Source organism: Coturnix japonica, chromosome 7, assembly GCF_001577835.2.
Source record: "Coturnix japonica isolate 7356 chromosome 7, Coturnix japonica 2.1, whole genome shotgun sequence".
NCBI lineage: Eukaryota > Metazoa > Chordata > Aves > Galliformes > Phasianidae > Coturnix > Coturnix japonica.
In genome coordinates, this window is record NC_029522.1 from 2,318,873 (window position 1) to 2,336,951 (window position 18,079).

Here is an 18,079-nt window from a genome sequence, read left to right on the forward strand (position 1 = left end):
ACAGCCATTCCCCTTCCTGTTTATATGCTCCTTTCAAATATTGGAAGGCCACAATGAGGTCTCTGGGAGCCTTCTCTTTTCCAAGTTAAACAAGCCCAGTTACCTCAACCTCTCCTCATAGGAGAGGTGTTCCAGCCCTCTGATCATCTTAGTGGCCTCCTCTGGACCCACTCCAAGAGCTCCACATCCTCCCTGTGCTGGGGGTCCCAGGCTTGGACAATCACCTCCCTCTCCCTGCTGGCCAACCCTTTTTTAATGCAGCCCAGCACACAGTTGGCCTTCTGGGCTGCAAGCGCACACTGCTGGCTCATGTCCAGCTTCTCCCTACCAGAATGCCCAAGTCCTCTGCAGGGCTGCTCTCAAGGGGTTCTTTGCCCAGTCTGTATAAACACCTGGGATTGCCCTGGCCCAAGTGCAACACCTTGCACTTGGCCTTGTTGAACCTCATTAGGTTCATGTGGGCCCACTTCTCAAACCTGTCCAGGTCCCTCTGGATGGCTTCTGTTCTTTCCAGTGTATTGACTGCATCGCTCAGCTCATCACACCATCACAGAAGGCCGCTGGATTGGTCAGGAACAATCTGAATATAGTACTTGCTCTTACTTTATGGAAAAAATCTGTTTCTTTTATCCTCTGAGCCCAGCAGAGGATGTGTTAGGCTGTCCCATGTTCTGAGGTTATTACAAACCATCAAGGTTTAACAAGCCCCGTATACGTTCCACTTCTTTTGAGGCAATCTTTTGACATGGTAGCCTCCTAAAACATTTTGGAAAACATAACTTTGTTCCTCAGAATGCTTCAAAAAAGTAGCTACAGTATAAGTTTAAGTAACCTTGAAATTCCTCCTTTTTCTATGATTTTATTGTTTGCATTAAACTGCTTGTGTTTTTAGGTTATATTTTTGCAATAGATGAGTTTGTCTGCTGCTCTGTATTCATTCTTACTTGGCATTTTAGGCATTATTGAAGGCTATGTTGCAGAAAAAGCTGCACTGGAGGAAGCCTTGAATCTAAAAGAAGAATCTGAGCGTCGCCTTGTTGTGGAGCTGGAGAGTATGCGTGAGCGCTTTCAGGAACTAACCCAGGAGCAGGCAATTCTTGGTGAGGAGTGGGTACGACAACAGTAGTGAAAAAAAGAGAATTGCAGTGCATCGTGTCTGGAGACTGTGTTTCTATAAGGCAGCACTCTTTGGTTTGGTGGCTTAGTGACCAGCTCCATCTAGTATGGAATTCGGCAGGGTCTTCCTGTGAAAAAAGAAAAAACAAACCACAGAGCAGCTTTTTATTTTTTTCCTTCTGAGAAGACAGTACTGTTAACGAGGAGTACTGCCGTAGTCTTCTATTTTGTAGCATAAATGTTAAGTCATGGCCTGAACCAGTGATTGAGCACCTGGTGGGAAAGCAAGGCCAACCAAGGGGCTCTCAAGTGTATGCAGTGCAGCACAGCTGAATGACTGGAAGGGCTGGAGCCAGGATCCACCCATTCCCAGACCTCATTTAAGTGTTGGCAGTGGAGGCAAGGGTATCTTTCTGGAGATCCCTGTATACCTGAGGCCTTCTGATGGTAACCAGCTTTCTTCCTTCATTTCTGTGTCCACGGCTGCACATTTGGGCTTGTCCTCATTTGCTGCAGCCAAAGACTTCACTGCCTTAGTATTATCACTGTGCTTTTCTATCACATTGTAGCATTACGTAGTTAGAAATGGAAAGCATCTGAGGGAGGGGAAAAAAAGCTTTCTGGACTTGGTCCTAAGCAATTGGCTCCAGGTGGCCCTGCTCAAGGCAGGGTGTTGGGCTAGATGTTCTTCACACATCCTTTCTAGCTACAACCATTCTGCAATGAATTTACAATATCAAGTCAGAAGAGAGATGACTTGCAGATTCAAGGCTTTTGGCTTCGCTCCTTTCAGGGTGATGTTAGCCTGGTGATGGCAGAAGAAATAACATTCTAGGAAGATTATTTGAGTTATTAAAACAGAAAGCTATACTGATGATACTAACAGTATGAAAGTAAGTAACTTTTGCTCTGTTCTTTGGCTTTATCATGTCTAAACATGATACACATTGTCAGTACTGGATACTGGAAAAATTGGAGTGATCAAGCTTATGTAGGTAAGTTTCTGTAAGAAAGAGCATGCTTTGAAAAACTGAATGAGAAGCTTGCCTCGCCACAGTGTCTCCAACAAAGGTATCTTCCACATTTCTGTAGAGGGGTGACTCACCAAAGAGCCAGTGAGAACCACCAGAATGCCAAATCAATGTAGTCTACGTAACCTAACTCCTCCTGTCCTTGCTCCATCACTGCCTCAACCCCAAGGGGTATGTGATAGGACTCCAGCTAGCTACAGAGAATTTACATAGGGAACTGGAGTTGAATAAAGGTGAAATCTTCAACATACTGGATGGACTCTAATAACAGTCATTCTAATAACAGTTATAACTCAGTAGTTGATGGTGTTCTGTTTTACAAATTAGGAATACACATTTTTACAGTGACAGCAGTGATTTAACAACAATATGAGGAATCTTAGTGTAATATATATACAGTAATTTTTTTATTCCTAGAGGAAAATTCAAATACGTTGTGTGAATTGCATTGTGCAGGAACACAAGACTAGATTATGCTGTTTCTTAGTCACCTAGATAGCGTTATGTAGTTTTGACTGCTTGAGGTTGCATATCATTTTAATACTTCTATAAATGAGTTTCTGTGAATCATTTTCCAGTAGAGATTTTATCATTTGAGATCACTGCCTTTCTGTGACTGCTTAATGCCAAGATGAGCCTTCAGATGTGTTGCATAGATCTGTGCTGTCTAAGCCAGATATCTAACAGAGAGTTCTGCATCATTCCTCCTTTGGTCAGGAGTAAAGGCAGCAGGAAACAAATTTCTAGTGATTTTTTCTACTGTTGGTAGTAAAAGATTGTAAATTTCTCTACTTTTGGATTTGGGTCCATGACCACTGGTAGTCTGTTATAGAATTCTACCTGTCTTACTGTATCACTTCTCTGCAGTTCTTATCTGCCTCTCATCTCTCCCCTGCCTCATCTTCCCTTGTTCATCTTGCTGCTCTTCACCTCTTTTTCTGACTGGATTCCACCACTGTACTGTTCTTGTGGGCTACCATCCTTCCCTGTTCTGCTATTTGACTTAGCCCTTGACATTTCAAACTTAGTGCAAAATACTCATGTTGTACTTGTGTCAATATTAAAAGTTGTCTGTCTGAGCTTTCATATGACATATGAAAGATTTTGTCCCAAAGGAAACACAAAAGATTATTTTCAAGTACTTTTGAGCACAAGTACTTCTGGCTGTCATGGAACTGTATGACAGATTGCAAAGACTGAATCTGTGCCAGCTCTTTGAATCCAATTGGATTGAATCCTGCTTTGAGTACATTGGCAGAAACTAAAAAGTGGGCTAAGGCACTAGATATTCCATCTCAGTCTGGGAGAAACTCAAAAGCATACTAATTCTTATATAAAATGTGTGACTAACCAAGAATGTTGCAACAAACTTGCACGATTAAAATATGAAAGGATTTTTGTGGTAGCTGCAATCCAATTACAGACATGGATTAACATACAGGATAAGGAGTACTTAACGTATTGTCTCACATGACTGCAAAAAAAATGCTCTTTTTATCTTCCGACTGGTGTGTTGTACCCATTGACAGTGCACTTGTACAAGAAATAGCTGGTAAGGAACTTTGTCACTGAGAAGTTCTTTATTTCAGTTGAATTTGAAAACTACCAAGGGCACTTAGCAAATCTGGCAAGTGGTTAAAGAAGCAGATACAGTTCCGTTTCTCTTGTTTAATTAACTTTTTTGTTTTTTTACCTTGCATACTTTGGTATCCTTTTAATGCAGAGGAAGCAGAGTTGCTACAGTAAGAGACCAAGGATGACTGAGAATCTACTACAAACCTCTTGATTCTGAGTCTTATCAACTCAGGTTGATTTTTGTACCCTATGCTGATAATGTTATGTTTATGTTCTTGTTTAGGTCTACTCAAAGAAGTGGAACTTCTTGCAAAGGAGAAATTGGAACTTGAGTGTCAGGCAGAAAAGGACCATTCCAACTTATGCTCTCAAATGAAAGTTCTGGAGATGGAACTGGAAGAACAGCTGCATAGTAATCAAGACCTGACTAAACAATTGATGGAGGCTGCTGAATTAAAGCAACAAATTGAAGTCCTTGAAAAACAGCTTAAAAACCAACGACAATTTATGGATGTAAGCAAGCTAGATGCTATATTCTCATGGTTTTTAGGTGATAAATACTACTCCTAGTTTGCAGCAGTCCCTACAATACAATGCATTTTCTTTTCTTTAAAAGATAAGACCATTGTAATTGCTGATGGCAACTTGTATGTTGGAGTTAGATTCTTTTTTTTTCCTTTGTCTTTCCCTGTAATTTTAGCTAAGCTTTCAGGACTACAAAAAGCTTTTTAGGCACTTGTAAGTGAGCATGGCTTCTTCACAGCATAAAAAGCCAAAACAAAACCCAAGCAATGAAACAAGCAAACAACAATTTCTTCTACTCAATAACTTAATGAATTTAAAAGTTTCTGAAAAGGTTTTAATTATCTCTGGGTTGGTAGGAACAAGCTATAGAAAGAGAACACGAACGTGATGATTTTCAGCAAGAAATTAAGAAGCTGGAAGAACAGTTAAAACTTTCGACTAAGTCACAGAATTCAGGAGAGCCCAAGAAGTATGGGGTGAGTAAAATCATGTACATCTCCTTTGGCCATTAAACTACAGCTAGATGTCAGTAATTCTTTGGTGACTGGCTCTTAAGACTTCAGTGCGAGAGTACTTGCATTACTCAGAAGTGTTTTATTTGAACACAAACTACAATGAAGCTTCACAGTTTATGCGTCTGATTTAAATTAAATGTGGAGAACACAGATACTAACTCTACAAAGGACAACTGAGGAAAGGCTTCTGGGTTCCAAACTTGTTGCATTTGTCCAACTACACTACTTGTCATACAAGATATTCTTTGTCTCTCTGACTTGTCCCGTTTAAGTTTATAAATCAGTCCTTTTGTATATATATTTATTTACTTGATACTTTGTTTCAAAAATTAACTTCTGTTTTTTTGTTTGTTTGTTTGTTTTTTTTCCATAAATGAACATTATACAGAACTATGACTTGATTCTACAGGTATGAAAAGCAGCATGAACATTTCTTTAACCTTTCCTTCCTTTCTTCTTCCTTTCAAACCCTTCTCCTTAACTAGATACACTTCTGCTTTTTTCTCTTCTTCCTATGTCAAGTCTGCTTCAGTTTGACTCAGAAATAGTGATATATGTCTTAGAATGACATGATCTTTTCAAGAGTGGGAAACTGCTTTCAATTTAATTTCTTGTTTATAAATACTTCCTTTTTATTATTCATTTATTTATTTTTGATGGGGCACTGCATCTAGCGCTAGGACCCCCACACAAGAAAGAAGTGGATCTATTAGAGCGCATCCAGAGGAGAGCAACAATGGTCAGCAGTGACTTATGAAGACAGGCTGAGGGAGCTGGGCTTATTCTGTCTGGGGAAGTTTAGGGCCTCTCTGTATTTAAAAGGAGAGAGTGTGCTGTTGTTTTTTGTTGGTTTTTTTGTTTGTTTTTTTTTTTTTTTTACACCCTCTGATAGTGATAAGACAAGTGGGAATAGTTTTTAACCAAAGAGGGGAGATTTATGTTAGATATTAGGAAAAAAATCTTTACTCAGAGAGCAGGGAGGCCCTGCTGTCCAGGGAGATGTGGGTGCCCCTGGTGCACAAGGTCAGGTTGGATGGGCCCTGGGCAGCCTGATCTTGTGGTGGGGACAACCTGTCCATGGCAGGGGGTTGGAACTAGATGATTTTCACGGTCCCTTTCAACCCAGACTGTTTTGTGATTCACGGAATTTGAAGTCTGACAGACTGTTAAGTGGCTTAGTAAAGGGGAAGTAAAGAAAAGTTTATTATTAGTTGATGTAACTATTTTCAACCTTTCTCAAAAAGGAATAAAAACTTAAATGGAAAAAGGCATGCAAGGGAAGTGACTAAGCAAGTGAAAGAGAATTGTACATACATGTGTAGTATATGCATCAGGATTTAGACAGTTCCTACACAGCTATTTAATAAAGCTATCATAGCAGGAATTGCTTATTGCACTTAAGCAGTTCATTTGAACTTTTAATTTCTGCATGTAGCAATAAGAGCAGATGACCAAAAAATTCTCTTTTAGAGGATTTTCCATTGCTTTCACTTCTGGGCACCATTTCCATGTCCTTGATGACTTTATCAGTTCTGATATAACTCACTCAGTCACACTCAGTTCTTTCCTGCCTGTCACCTACCAATGCTTCTAGCTCTGCCTTCACATTAGTTATGGGGATGAATGTGTTTTTCTGAGGCTCTTTGCATGATTGGATCTTACTGAGCGAAAATGCAAAGTTGTCGTCCTTTATGAATTTAAGTACCTTGTAGTAAAGGAGTGCTCATTCTCCACTGACTGTAGTGAATTTCTCTGAATTGGAGGTATTGATTAAGTTACAAATTCATTTTTCAGTTCTTGGTATTTTTCCTTTAAATTGGAATTCACTGAAGTAATGAAAACTAGTTCTGAGGTTACAGAAATAGATCAACATTATTAGTAATAATTAATGTGATACCGAGGTTTTAAAATCTTAATACATAAAACAAATAAGGTCCTTTTTGATGACTGCTGGGCCTTCAGAGTATAATTCTATGCAGCATTTGCTAGAATACTATAAATGCTAAATGAGAGTAATCAAATTTGTATTTGAGAGCCACTCCATTCAGAAAGCAAAGTATCAGGAAATTACTTTTTCATCCTTTTTCTGCCTCTGATTTATCTATTGTCTTAGCACTAGTTTAATCCATAGCAAAATTCTGCCTTCTTAGCCATGAAATTAGTCTTGGTTCCAACTGGAAGCTTCTTACATTGCTGAGTATCCGTCTAATGTGATTTCTGTATAGGTAGAATCTTTACAAGCAGAAGTAAAAGAGAAGGTGGATGATTACAATAAGCTGTTATTAGAAAAGGAACAAAAGCATCAAGAAATTGCAGCTCGTGATAAAGAGATTGAAAAACTGGTGGCACAAGTACAAGAACTGGAGCACAGCAAAACTGAAGTCTCAAAGACTGTAAACTACTTGCAACAACAACTTCAAAAAATGAAGAAATTAGAAACTGAATTAAAACAGGTAATTTTTAAATACTTAACTGGTAAAGACATTATTCAGACAAACTGCTAAGCAATTGAGTATCCTTTTCTGCCTTATAATAAATATTTTTTTCCTTCCAGCAGTTTTCCTTTGTTATGCATTGTTCAGGTGTATGTCAAGTTTGAAGATTTAAGAATAGGGTGATCTAAACTAAATTAACCTTTTAATTGATTACTCCCTAAATAGTTGCTTCCACTATTTTAAAAATAGTGAACAAAGTATTTTTATTATAGCTTCAGTTACGTATGATATAGACTAGCAGGTCTCTTCATTAAGTAGTACTATTGCAATCTCACTGTTGCCAAATAGATGGTATCTGGAGAATTGTTTCAGATTTCTCTGTACAACAAAGGCATCAACATAGTAGAAAAAGTTGTTGAACTTGGAGTACCATCAAGATAAGATGGTTAAAGGACTGGAGCAAATGATTTATGAGGGGAAGCTGAACAGGTTTTGTTTAGCTTTGTGAAGGTCATATTGATGCCTACAAGTATATTATAAAATGAGGTTAGAAAAAGTATAGAGTTAGACTTGGTGGTGCGCTGTGAAAGGAGGAAGGAATACAGGGGAAATTCCAACTAAACGAGGGAGGGTAACTCGTACTGTGGGCAGTCTGTGCTGAAAGAGGCTTTCAGTGTGGCAGTGGTTTCTCTGACTTCCAATTATCTAGAATTTGGCTGGCCAAGTACCTGACCAGAGCTAGGTTTGTTCTGCTTTGAGCTGGGGCTCAGAGCAGAAAGCTCTAGAGATCTTTCCCCGTCAGCTTTCTGTCTAGTTTGCCTTGAAGTGAGTGGAGTCTGCAGGTTGTTTGTAAGTTGCTCTTGTGTCTGAACCCCTGGCACTTTGAACAGGTTTTCATTATTTGTGTGAATTAAAACTATTCTTTTAGATCTCTGAGTATCCCAGTAAATTGGCCATTCTCTACAAATCCTAAACAAGCCAAATTTAAACTTTTTTGAGAAATCATTTTTTTAATTTTAAACAAAGTTGCACCACTGGATTTAGCAGTTGTGGTTATTGTGATAGCTCATCACTAAGCAATTTTGTGAGTCATGTAAGTGTCAAGTAAGCTGTAAGAGCAATTGTGTGTCGCAAGATTTTTTGGTAAAAATACACTCAATATGAGTAGCTGCTGTGGATCTTTATTGCATCCAAAATGCCAACATACAAAAATATGCACATTGCAGGTAATAGAGACTAGTTTTACTGAGAAATAGACCTAGAACAACTAATTTTGAATACGGGATGGTATTTATTTTATGGAGAATGGAGACTTAACTCAGATCTATCTATCCTGTCATCACTTGCTTAGAATCAAATATTAAATATTCCTTGTTCCTTCCTTGTCTAGTTCCTTTCTGTTGTTCAAGCTGTGCATATGTAATAGTGATGCTTTTTGTTGGGGTTGGGCCATAGTAGGTTGTAAGCCCTTCTTTTTGCTCCCTTAAGGAGCCTGCTATCCCCATGTATTTTGGCAAGATGCCTTGTTAGACCCTTTATCTGTATGGGAATCCAGAAGTATCTCTTATATTGATGATAGAGCGCATAAAGCTCTGGTTTTTGCCTGGGTTGCTGTTTGCTGTTGCTGGTTCACTGTCATGACCTTAGAACATAGCAACAGGAGAATGTTAAGAGAAACTTCACTCCTTTGTGCAGAGCTCTGGGAATAGTATGGCACACACATAGCTTTGCTGTGTACTAAACGCAGGAACATCTGAGAGGAAGCGGCCTGGTTCTGCTGTGATTGATCCGGATTTTCATGTTGTCATCGGGGGCTTTTAGTAAGCAATCAGAATCTCTGGAATGGTGTGGATAATATCTTGCTCGTGGTTGATGTGAAATCTAAGAGATAGGCACCAGTGTTACTTGGGTTTTGCTGTAGTCTCTGTCATGTCTGTCAGCAGGATTCCGAAGCGGCTGGAGGATACTGTAAGTTCCACGTAGTGATAAGAAAAGTTTGTTTTTCCCTTCCATGCAAACAAATATTTCTCTGGACGGTGCTTTCCTATTCAAAAGTGTGGGTGATACCTTCGTAATTTCTTGCTTTATCATGTGAGAGATAATAGGTGAGGATGACAAAGCATCACACCCCAACTGGCTCTCTCCCTGTAGTTTCCCCATTTCCTCCTGTGAGCTTTGTGGGTGGGGTGGATGTCTCTCTTGAAGCCAGAATGGCTTTTTACCTAAGGGCTGCTGGCTGGAGTCTGGAGATCTTCAGTAACTGAGTGGTGGTTTTGGCAGCTGTTTTAAATATAGGTTGTTGAGCATGCAGTTTTGGTAGTGCAGTACAAATTAAATTTGGTTTTTTGTTTTTTTTTTTTAACTTTATTGATGATTCTTTCATTTTAAGACCAGAAGGTGTTATCTGTGTACTCAAAGTCTTAGTTCTCTAATTAGAGAAGTCAGTCAGTTTTTTTCACTTAATGAATCTAAAATAACCATGTTATTAGAGGTGTGTTTATTGGGCTATGGCATATTTTTTTAAGAAAAAAAATGTGTGCCTGTCAGTTGGATAACTACCCAAGTTACCCAAGTGAAGTTTTTCTTCTTGAAGTGACCAAGATCCTGAGAAATACTTGTGAGAAAACCATATTGGGAACTGAAGGAGAAGCTTTAAAAATAAAGACAAAAACAAAAACATGATAGCTTGAGAGACCACACCATCTGACAGAAATATAGTGCTAGTGCTTCATGTTCTGACATAATGTGATATATTTGTAGGTAGTGTTTGGTCTACCTTCCACCACCTAAATCTTCACCTCTTGAGTTTAGCTTGGTAAATATATGGTAATATACTCAAATTGGATATTGCTATTGATCATTAACCTTATGGAACAGTGTAAAATTGAAAAAGTATGGTCTTATGGCTGTGTGCTAAATTTTCAGCACTTAAAATTAGATTGACAAATGTGCTAAAAACATTCAATAGTTTTACATCACTGTGCCTTCGTAGAGCACTGGAAATAAGTATTTTTGTTCTTGCATTAGAGCTTGAAGAATCATGCTTCAGGCATGAAGACATATTCTGGCAGGATTATTCTGTTTGATTAGGTCTGTATATTGAGTACAGTCAACACTAACATAAGTTACCTTGCAGGATAAAGAAGCATTGCAACAGCAGCAGTACAAGAATTTGATTCAGATCTCTGCCCTGCAATCTAAACTGGATGAAGTGAGGCATGGAGTACCTGTGGAAGGCACTTCTGACCAAGGGCTGAAGGAACGGTTACAGGCAGAACAGGAATCACTTGAGAGGAAAGAAGGAGAGGTAATCTGTTCAGTTTCAATGTTATCCTGATCCTTATTAGATCACTCATGTAGTTTTAGAATCATCTGCAAACTTGTAACTGAGAGTTTAATCCTTGGATTAAGTTTTTGAATGCACCTACTCACCCCTGTATACTTATGCTGTATATTCCGATACTATCAGGTAATGTTCACCCTCAGCAGTTCTGCAGACAACACCAGTCTGAGTTGATATGATAGAATGAAGAGGTGCCATGCAAAGGGACCTTGACAAACTGGAAAGGCGAGCCACTATGAACCTAATGAGGTTCAACAAAGCCAAGTATGAGGTGTTACATTTGTTTTGGGGCAATCCTAGGTATGTGTACAGACCTGGAGAAGAACTCATAGAGAGCAGCCCTGCTGAGGAAGGACTTAGGGGTCCTGGTAGGTGAAAAACATAATGTAAACAAAGAGTGTTCATTTTCAGTCCTAAAGGCTAACTTGGTCCTAAGCTGCTTCAAAAGAGGAGTGGCCAGCAGAGCAAGGGATGTGATTGCTTGTCTCTACTCAGCCTTCATGAGGCCAATCTGGAGTGTGAAGCCCCCAACACAAGAAAGATATGGAGCTGTTGGAACAGGTCCAGATGAGGACCACTAAGATGGTCAGAGGGCTGAAGCACCATTTCTGTAAAGAAATAGGCTTGCTGAGGCTGGAAAAGAGAAGACTGTGGGGAGAGCTCATTGTGGCCTCCCAGTTTTTAAAGGGAGATTATAAGCAGGAGGGAAATAAACTTTTTACACCCTCTGATAGTGATAATACAATGATTTTAAAGGAATGGTTTTAAACTAAAGGAGGGGAGATTTAGATTAGATGTTATGGGGAAATTTCTCACTGAAAGAGTGGTGATGGCCTGGCACAGGATGCTCAGGGATAGGCAGCCTTGATCTAGTGTTTGATCTAGCCATTGGCAAGACTGCCTACAGCCGAGGAGTTGGAGCTTGACGATCCTTGGGGTCCCTTCCTGCCCAAGCCATTTTATGATTCTATTGCATAATTTTTACATGTGTAATATACAAACACACAGACCAATTTAGGATGTGCAATAAGAACAAAAAGGATTGAATGATCCTCCAGTTGATTGCACATCTTTGTTACAAGAGCCGGAAGCTTCATGTCTCTCCAGAAGTCATATTTCAGAAGTCAGTAGGCATTTTTCTTAAAGCATCGAAACCTCGCTACATAGTAGAGCAAGAGATGGTAAAAAAAATTTTAAAAAAATAAAAACTGTGAGGAATATGTCATTGCTTTTTCTCCTACGTGTGTAAGGATTCAATGCTCAGATTTGTGTTGTTTTTTTTTTTAATAGCTGTGTACTGGGATTAGTGCTGTGATGTTACTTTCTGCCTCTTAATAGAAGAACAGTGTTATTGCTTGTGATAATGTCAAGCATCAAAGGCTAACGCTTAATTTTTTTATTAAGCATTTTATCTCAAACTACATAAGTGGTCAAGCCTGCATAGCTCAGAACATAGGTTAACACATCTTTCATGAGCAGTTTTATTTTTATAAAGAAAAATAAAATCACCATTGCAGGAATTTGATAACCAGATGAGGAGCTGGGGCACTAACTTCTTGCTCTTTGTATGCCTCAGATATTAGTGTCATTAGGATCTGCTGAAAAGACTTTCAGTAGGTATAGAAAAGAGTGAAACTTCCTTTCTGCTTAAATTTCAGAGATTATTAAAACAACTATGCATTTGCTTTATTTCTAGATTGCGAGCTTGTTAGACCACCTAGAACAACATAAAGATAAATTGGCCAGTAAAAATGAGGAGATATTACAGCTGAAATTGCAGCTAGAGGTGCAAAAAAATCTTAGCTCTTTGACTATCAACCAGCTTCAGGTAGAGAATGCACAACTGAAGGTAGGCTTCCTTAGCTTTAGTGTTCACTGGCTAAAACTTTGGAGACATCTTATTATAAGTATTGTGGCCTTTATTTCATATTGTGATAAACATGCATTTTGTTTATTTCTATTTTAATGAAAATGCAATATTCTCTTGCCAAAAGATATCCCAGAACGCCTCAAACACTGTAGATTCATGCTTTGCTTACGGCAATATCTTCTATATTAATTTGACTTTAGAAGCTTAGCTTTTTCTTTGATCCTAATAATGATGTGTACTGTTTTGTATGCATACCTGACATGTGTGGCTGTAGCGAATACTTTAAGTTGTAAAACTGGTTGATTGTCAGTCATTAGTTTTTGTCTCACCTTGAAAATTAAGAAACAGTGTGTCAGTTTAATCCAGCGATACAAACCCAAATAAACTAGTTGCCCTTGTTTTGTTAAATTAATAATACGATAAGGAGGAGAACACTTAAATACAGGCTGTAATTCCCTCCTGCCATGGGGCTGGGAGAGAAATAGGCCTTTCTAATGAGATTAATGTTTTTCTCATTAGGATCTAACAAAACTTCATGTAAAGCAAAATGGAGACTTAGATGTAAGTGATGCCTCAGTTCTGTCCCTCCCGCAAGCACTACTTAAGGAAAAGAATCAAGAAATAGATCACCTGAATGAACAGCTGAGAAGACTCAAGTATGAGCTAGTGAATACCCTCGAGAATAAAGTAAGAATATTTACTAGAAGTTTGCTGCTTGATTTTTGGAGGAGATCATAGAATAGTAGTATCATTTGAGTTGGAAGGGATCCTTGAAGTCCATCTGAACTCTAGTCCAACTCTCCTGAAATGAGCAACGTTGTCATATTGAAAATGAAGTCTGTTTGGTAATTCTCTTAAGAAAGAGAGTATTCTGAGTAGCTGTCCACCTGAAACTTAAGAGTTCTTTCTGCTGTGTCACCTTTATGATTTAATACTTGTGCAATCTAAAGAAATCAAAAACTGTTTTGAATTCTACATGCAATAGTAATTCTGCCTACATACTTTAATCTTTCAACATTATCCTTTTGTTAGGTTATGGAAGACCAAAAATCTGAAATTGAGGAACTCAGGTCTGTTATTGAGCACCTTCGTGGGGACCAGGAACGGCTGTGTAAAGACAAAGATGAAGAGGTAGAGCAACTTCACGGAGTAATTGAGAAGCTACAAAAAGAGTTGGCACAATTTGGACCAGTATGTCATGAAGTTAGTGACAACCAAGGTGACATTTTTCAATTTGGGTTGGAAAAATCAGTGGAAAACCTGCAGAAGGAGTTGAAGAAAGGGTTGATAGATTGTCAGGGTGACACTGATCTACATGGAAGAAATGCATTGCTACTCTCCAAGGTGCAGGAACTTGAGGAAGAGCTAGAGTTTGCCTCAGCTGTTAGAAGAGACCTGCAGGAGCAGCTAGAAGAGAAAGAATCACAGTTCAAAACGGAAGTGGAAATTTTAGAGAAAAAATGCCAAAACATGCAGGAATCATCAAGGCAGCACTGTGCAGAGCTAAACACTCTGAGATTACAGTACAGTGCACTTCAGGAAGAGTACAGCCTTCTACAAACACATATTTCTCAGAGAGAGTTTGAAGCAAGGATTGCTGCTTCTCATGTTCAGGAACTCAAAGATAGCGTGAAAGATAGGGAAGTGAGTATTCTTGGAAAAGACAAGCAGGTAAGGACAATGGCAGATCAAAGAAAAGATGAAGAAGGTGAATTGCAGTACTTAACAAAACAGGCATCAGAGCTTGAAACTGAGTTGAGGAGAGATGCAAGTCAGGCTCAAGATGCCTATAGTCATGAATTAGAAGTTTCTAGACTTGATTTACATGTGCAAGCAATGAATCAGAAAGAAGTATCTAATCAGAGAGAAACTGATGAATTGCAAGGTAACACAACAAAATTGAAAGATCAAATCAAGATTTACACAAAAGAGCTTGAAGACTTACGTTTGGAAAGAGATGAACTTCTTGCACAGCTGGAATTGTACAAGCCAAAGGAGCAACGCGATAAGGAGAATGCTGACTGTCCTTTGGGACAAAGACAAGGTGAAGTTCTTAAGAAAGGAATGAAGGAATTGGAAGCACTGGAAACACATGTTGGTCAGTCGTTTGATTCCCCAACTGATAATCTGGTATGTGATTTCATTTTTTTAATGGTGTCCTGATTTTGTTTTTAGTAAGCTAATTTTATGTGTTTTGTAAAGCCTTATTGTTTGTGTTCTTTTCAGTGCTGTAATAGTAGAAATAAAAAAACTGATACAATGGCCTGTACTACACTCTTCTAAGAAAGAGTGATGACGAATAATGTAGTATAAAAATGGCTTTATTGAGTCAATTTAGGGGTCTGTTTTTGCATCGTTTCTCAGGCACTGACTAGAGAGAAATAATTTTATTATAAAACTTTATTTACTCTGAACCATTTTATTTTCTCCAAATAACAAAACATGAGCTTATATTAAGTTATTCAGTTTTTGAAACAGTAGAATTCAGATTACTTGTTTTTTCAGAGAGCTGTATTCATCTGTCATATACCAAGTTACTGTCCACTAAGGCTCCCTTACACAGGTGTTAAGTGTTGGTAAGAGAGCTTATGTCGTGGGTGTCCAGCCTTTTGGCTTGGTCGGGCCACACCAAGTGAACAGAAATTGTCTTGTACCATATACATAAAGGTTGCCTTGAAAGTCCTACTTATTTCCGTGAAAACTACAACTGATACAAATAACACCTTTGATAGGACAAACTCCCAGTTCAAAGTGCTGTTTTTCACTGTAGTCACCGTGCGTTTTCACCAGTGATGAACAAGAGACTGCATGTCACACTCATAAAAATATATGCTGGCAAAAGTGACCCACTGCTAAAACATACCACCACTGCCTCACCGTGTTCACATCCACAGTTTGGTCTCCATAAACATTCAGCAAGTGTCAATGAATGTCAGTACGCGCCCTTTTTTCTTCATGGAGGAATTAAGTTCCCCCCCTTTGCTTCATCTATTTGAAGTAGAAATTTGGTTTCTCAAATGTTTAAATCCCTGTATGTATGCCAGCCTGTGTATTTCCATGTTTAAGTGCTACAAGTAGTAGGGTAGGTTGAAGAGAGGAGGTCATCAAGGTTGGAGAATGCTGTGTGAAAGTAAGCAAATTAGTTGTCTTAAAGCATGTGTTCTAACAGACCTGTTCATGTGGACCCAGTTCATCCTAGAATAAGGAAAACTACAGTATTTGATTTATTCTATGAACTATTTTGGCAAGATAGCTGAGAGCTGGAGAAGGGGGGAGATAGTGGTATTTAGGTGATGCTTTTGTTCTAATATGAATTAGGTAAATGTCATTTGGGATGCGATGCTGGACCACTTAAGGGAAAATGAAATGATCATTGCTTAGAGTACCAAATCAGAAAACCTGCATGAAATTAAACAGTTCTTTACTTACCCCTAAATAGCGAATTAAAGCTGGTTGAAAATGTGAACGTTGAAGAGCCTTTATGTAGCAGTGGATGTGATGCAAACAAATGCAGTGTTCTTAGAGGAGCAAAGAAACACCTTACCGTTAATCTTAGCTTCAAAAGTGGAAGTAGTGAAAATCAGGAAATACATTAACATGAAAGGTAGAAGAGTATCTAAAAGGTTTTCCTAGTTCCTTCTGAGTTAGAATGGCAGGTAAAAGAGCTGTCCATAGAACTACTCATCCTCTTTTTTTTTTCCTGGTGTCCTGGGTCAGAAATTATTAATTAAATTAATTTAATTCAAGAGAGTTTTCTAGTTTTGATTTGTATTTTTTTAAAGTAGGAAGATTATCTACACAGCTACAAGAATATCCTTTTTCTTGTATGATCCAAAAGTCAGCTGGTACTTTTTTTTTTCTGGATATGTTTTTAATAGGATATATTTTTTCTCTGATGATTTGCCTGTTTAAAAACGCCAGCTGGTGTGTAAACTGAAGTTTGGAACTGTATTTATATAAAATCTAGAAATCATCATAGATTTGATTAATAAATCAGAGAGGAACTTTTAAGTGTGCATTTTACATTTCTAAAATAATATTTAAATTCCACCGAACAATTAACGTGTTATCTCATTGCAGGAAAAAGTTGCTTTGTTTGACTTTACTGCTCATGATAGAAATAAACAGTCTCAGGTTAAGCAATCAGAAGAAAATATCTCGATTCAGAAACTGGACACAATCAGCAGCTCTGAAGAACAGCAAACTTTGAAAAAGCATCACCATCAAATTCCCGGTTCTCTAAAAACCAATGCGGATGCAGGCTGTGCTGAAGGTACTATTAAAAACTTTCAGGATTTCATTGTGGATGTGACTTCGTGGGATTCACCTGAGATTATGAGAAAGCAAGATAAAAGCATGGAACTTCCATCGGTGCTTAATCTGACACCCTTTTCAGAAGCTGAAAGTACAGGTCTTGAAATGGTGCACAGTAGGTCGTCTCTGCAGGGTGATAACTTGGTTTTGTTGGGGTTTTCTCACCTTTATGAAAATGGCAGTGAGGAAGCAGCAGACAGAGCAGATGTAAAATCTCCAGTTTCCTCCAAAAGTACCTACTCTGCTGATGCCAATGACCAAGATATGGAAAAGAAGATTTTGGTAAGTGGTATTTCATGTCTGATTTCCTTCTAATTACACAAGACTGCTCAGTTTTGTCATCCTAAATCACTGCTGAGCCATTGGCTCTAAATAGTAGAAATCTATACACTGAAACACTGTACAGTCTTCTTCTGGATATATCATTATTAGTTTCTCTCTCACTGTCATACACTAGAGAAAACTCTGAACTGTACTCAAACAATGTCTACCACAGCTTATACTAAGTGAAAATAGTATTCCAAAATCTAAAATTGAACAGTAAGATGCGCATACCATGCTTACTGTCTTATCATATCAGCAGCATAAAGACTATCGGTAAAAGTATGGGTATTGCTCTTGTGTTCTTACAAGGCTTGTTGAGAGGCCACTACAAATGATGATACTTTTCTGGTGAGGCTTCATTGAAGTAACTGAGAAAATTTATGATAATGCTTCATGTGTAAGTAGGTAATTGAGCTGAAAACTCTAAAGCTGTGCTTCCAGAATACTCAATTTACTGTAACAGTTCTCTGCTGGTAAGTAATTTTGTCATAGAGAGTTAGAAGACTTTTAAATGGGAGAATAAGTGTATCTGCACAGAAAAGCTCCTCTCAGAGACAGCCAAGTTAGATTCAGCTCTGGAGCTAAGAAAAATGTATTTCTCTGATAGAAGACCAAATGTTTGGGCTGGTTTTGGCTTGATGGCTCTGTGGAAGTTAGCACAACTCTTAGTGTGGTACTACAGAGGGCCATTCTGTCAAAGGAGTTGGGAACCTGGTTTTCAGTGTTTAAAAATAAATAAAAACAAACAAAGAAACAAAAAACCAGATTGGATGGATGCTGACTGGATTGTGATTACAATTATATATTGAAGATAAGCTTAATCCTATTTTATTTGAAAAGGATGAATCTTTTAGATGCTGACAGAATAGCAGATGTTGTATGATGTTTTGCATTTTGGGAACCTTATCATGAGGTGTCCTTAATCTTCAGGCCACTGCTATATGCCCACAAACAAACTGAACAGGTTTCAGTAGAGCTCTATCGTTTTTCCTTGATTTGCATATTTCATCATTTAATGTGCAGTTTAAAGT

At 38.3% G+C, this 18,079-nt stretch overlaps 1 protein-coding gene across 14 annotated transcripts in view; it reads left to right on the plus strand.

Moving 5' to 3' along the window:
• Window positions 1–18,079, plus strand: part of PCNT (pericentrin) — an 83,577-nt gene that overhangs the window by 44,620 nt on the left and 20,878 nt on the right. For 9 of the 14 annotated variants that reach the window (XM_015867729.2, XM_015867730.2, XM_015867731.2 and 6 more), the window contains 10 exons: window positions 957–1,100; window positions 4,006–4,235; window positions 4,604–4,723; window positions 5,151–5,171; window positions 6,988–7,215; window positions 10,334–10,504; window positions 12,237–12,389; window positions 12,930–13,097; window positions 13,443–14,540; window positions 16,491–17,006. In XM_015867729.2, coding sequence (XP_015723215.1) covers window positions 957–1,100; window positions 4,006–4,235; window positions 4,604–4,723; window positions 5,151–5,171; window positions 6,988–7,215; window positions 10,334–10,504; window positions 12,237–12,389; window positions 12,930–13,097; window positions 13,443–14,540; window positions 16,491–17,006 — 2,849 coding nt within the window. The remainder of the gene's footprint in view (window positions 1–956; window positions 1,101–4,005; window positions 4,236–4,603; window positions 4,724–5,150; window positions 5,172–6,987; window positions 7,216–10,333; window positions 10,505–12,236; window positions 12,390–12,929; window positions 13,098–13,442; window positions 14,541–16,490; window positions 17,007–18,079) is intronic. The other 5 variants (XM_015867732.2, XM_032445873.1, XM_015867737.2 and 2 more) reach the window with 4 other exon arrangements.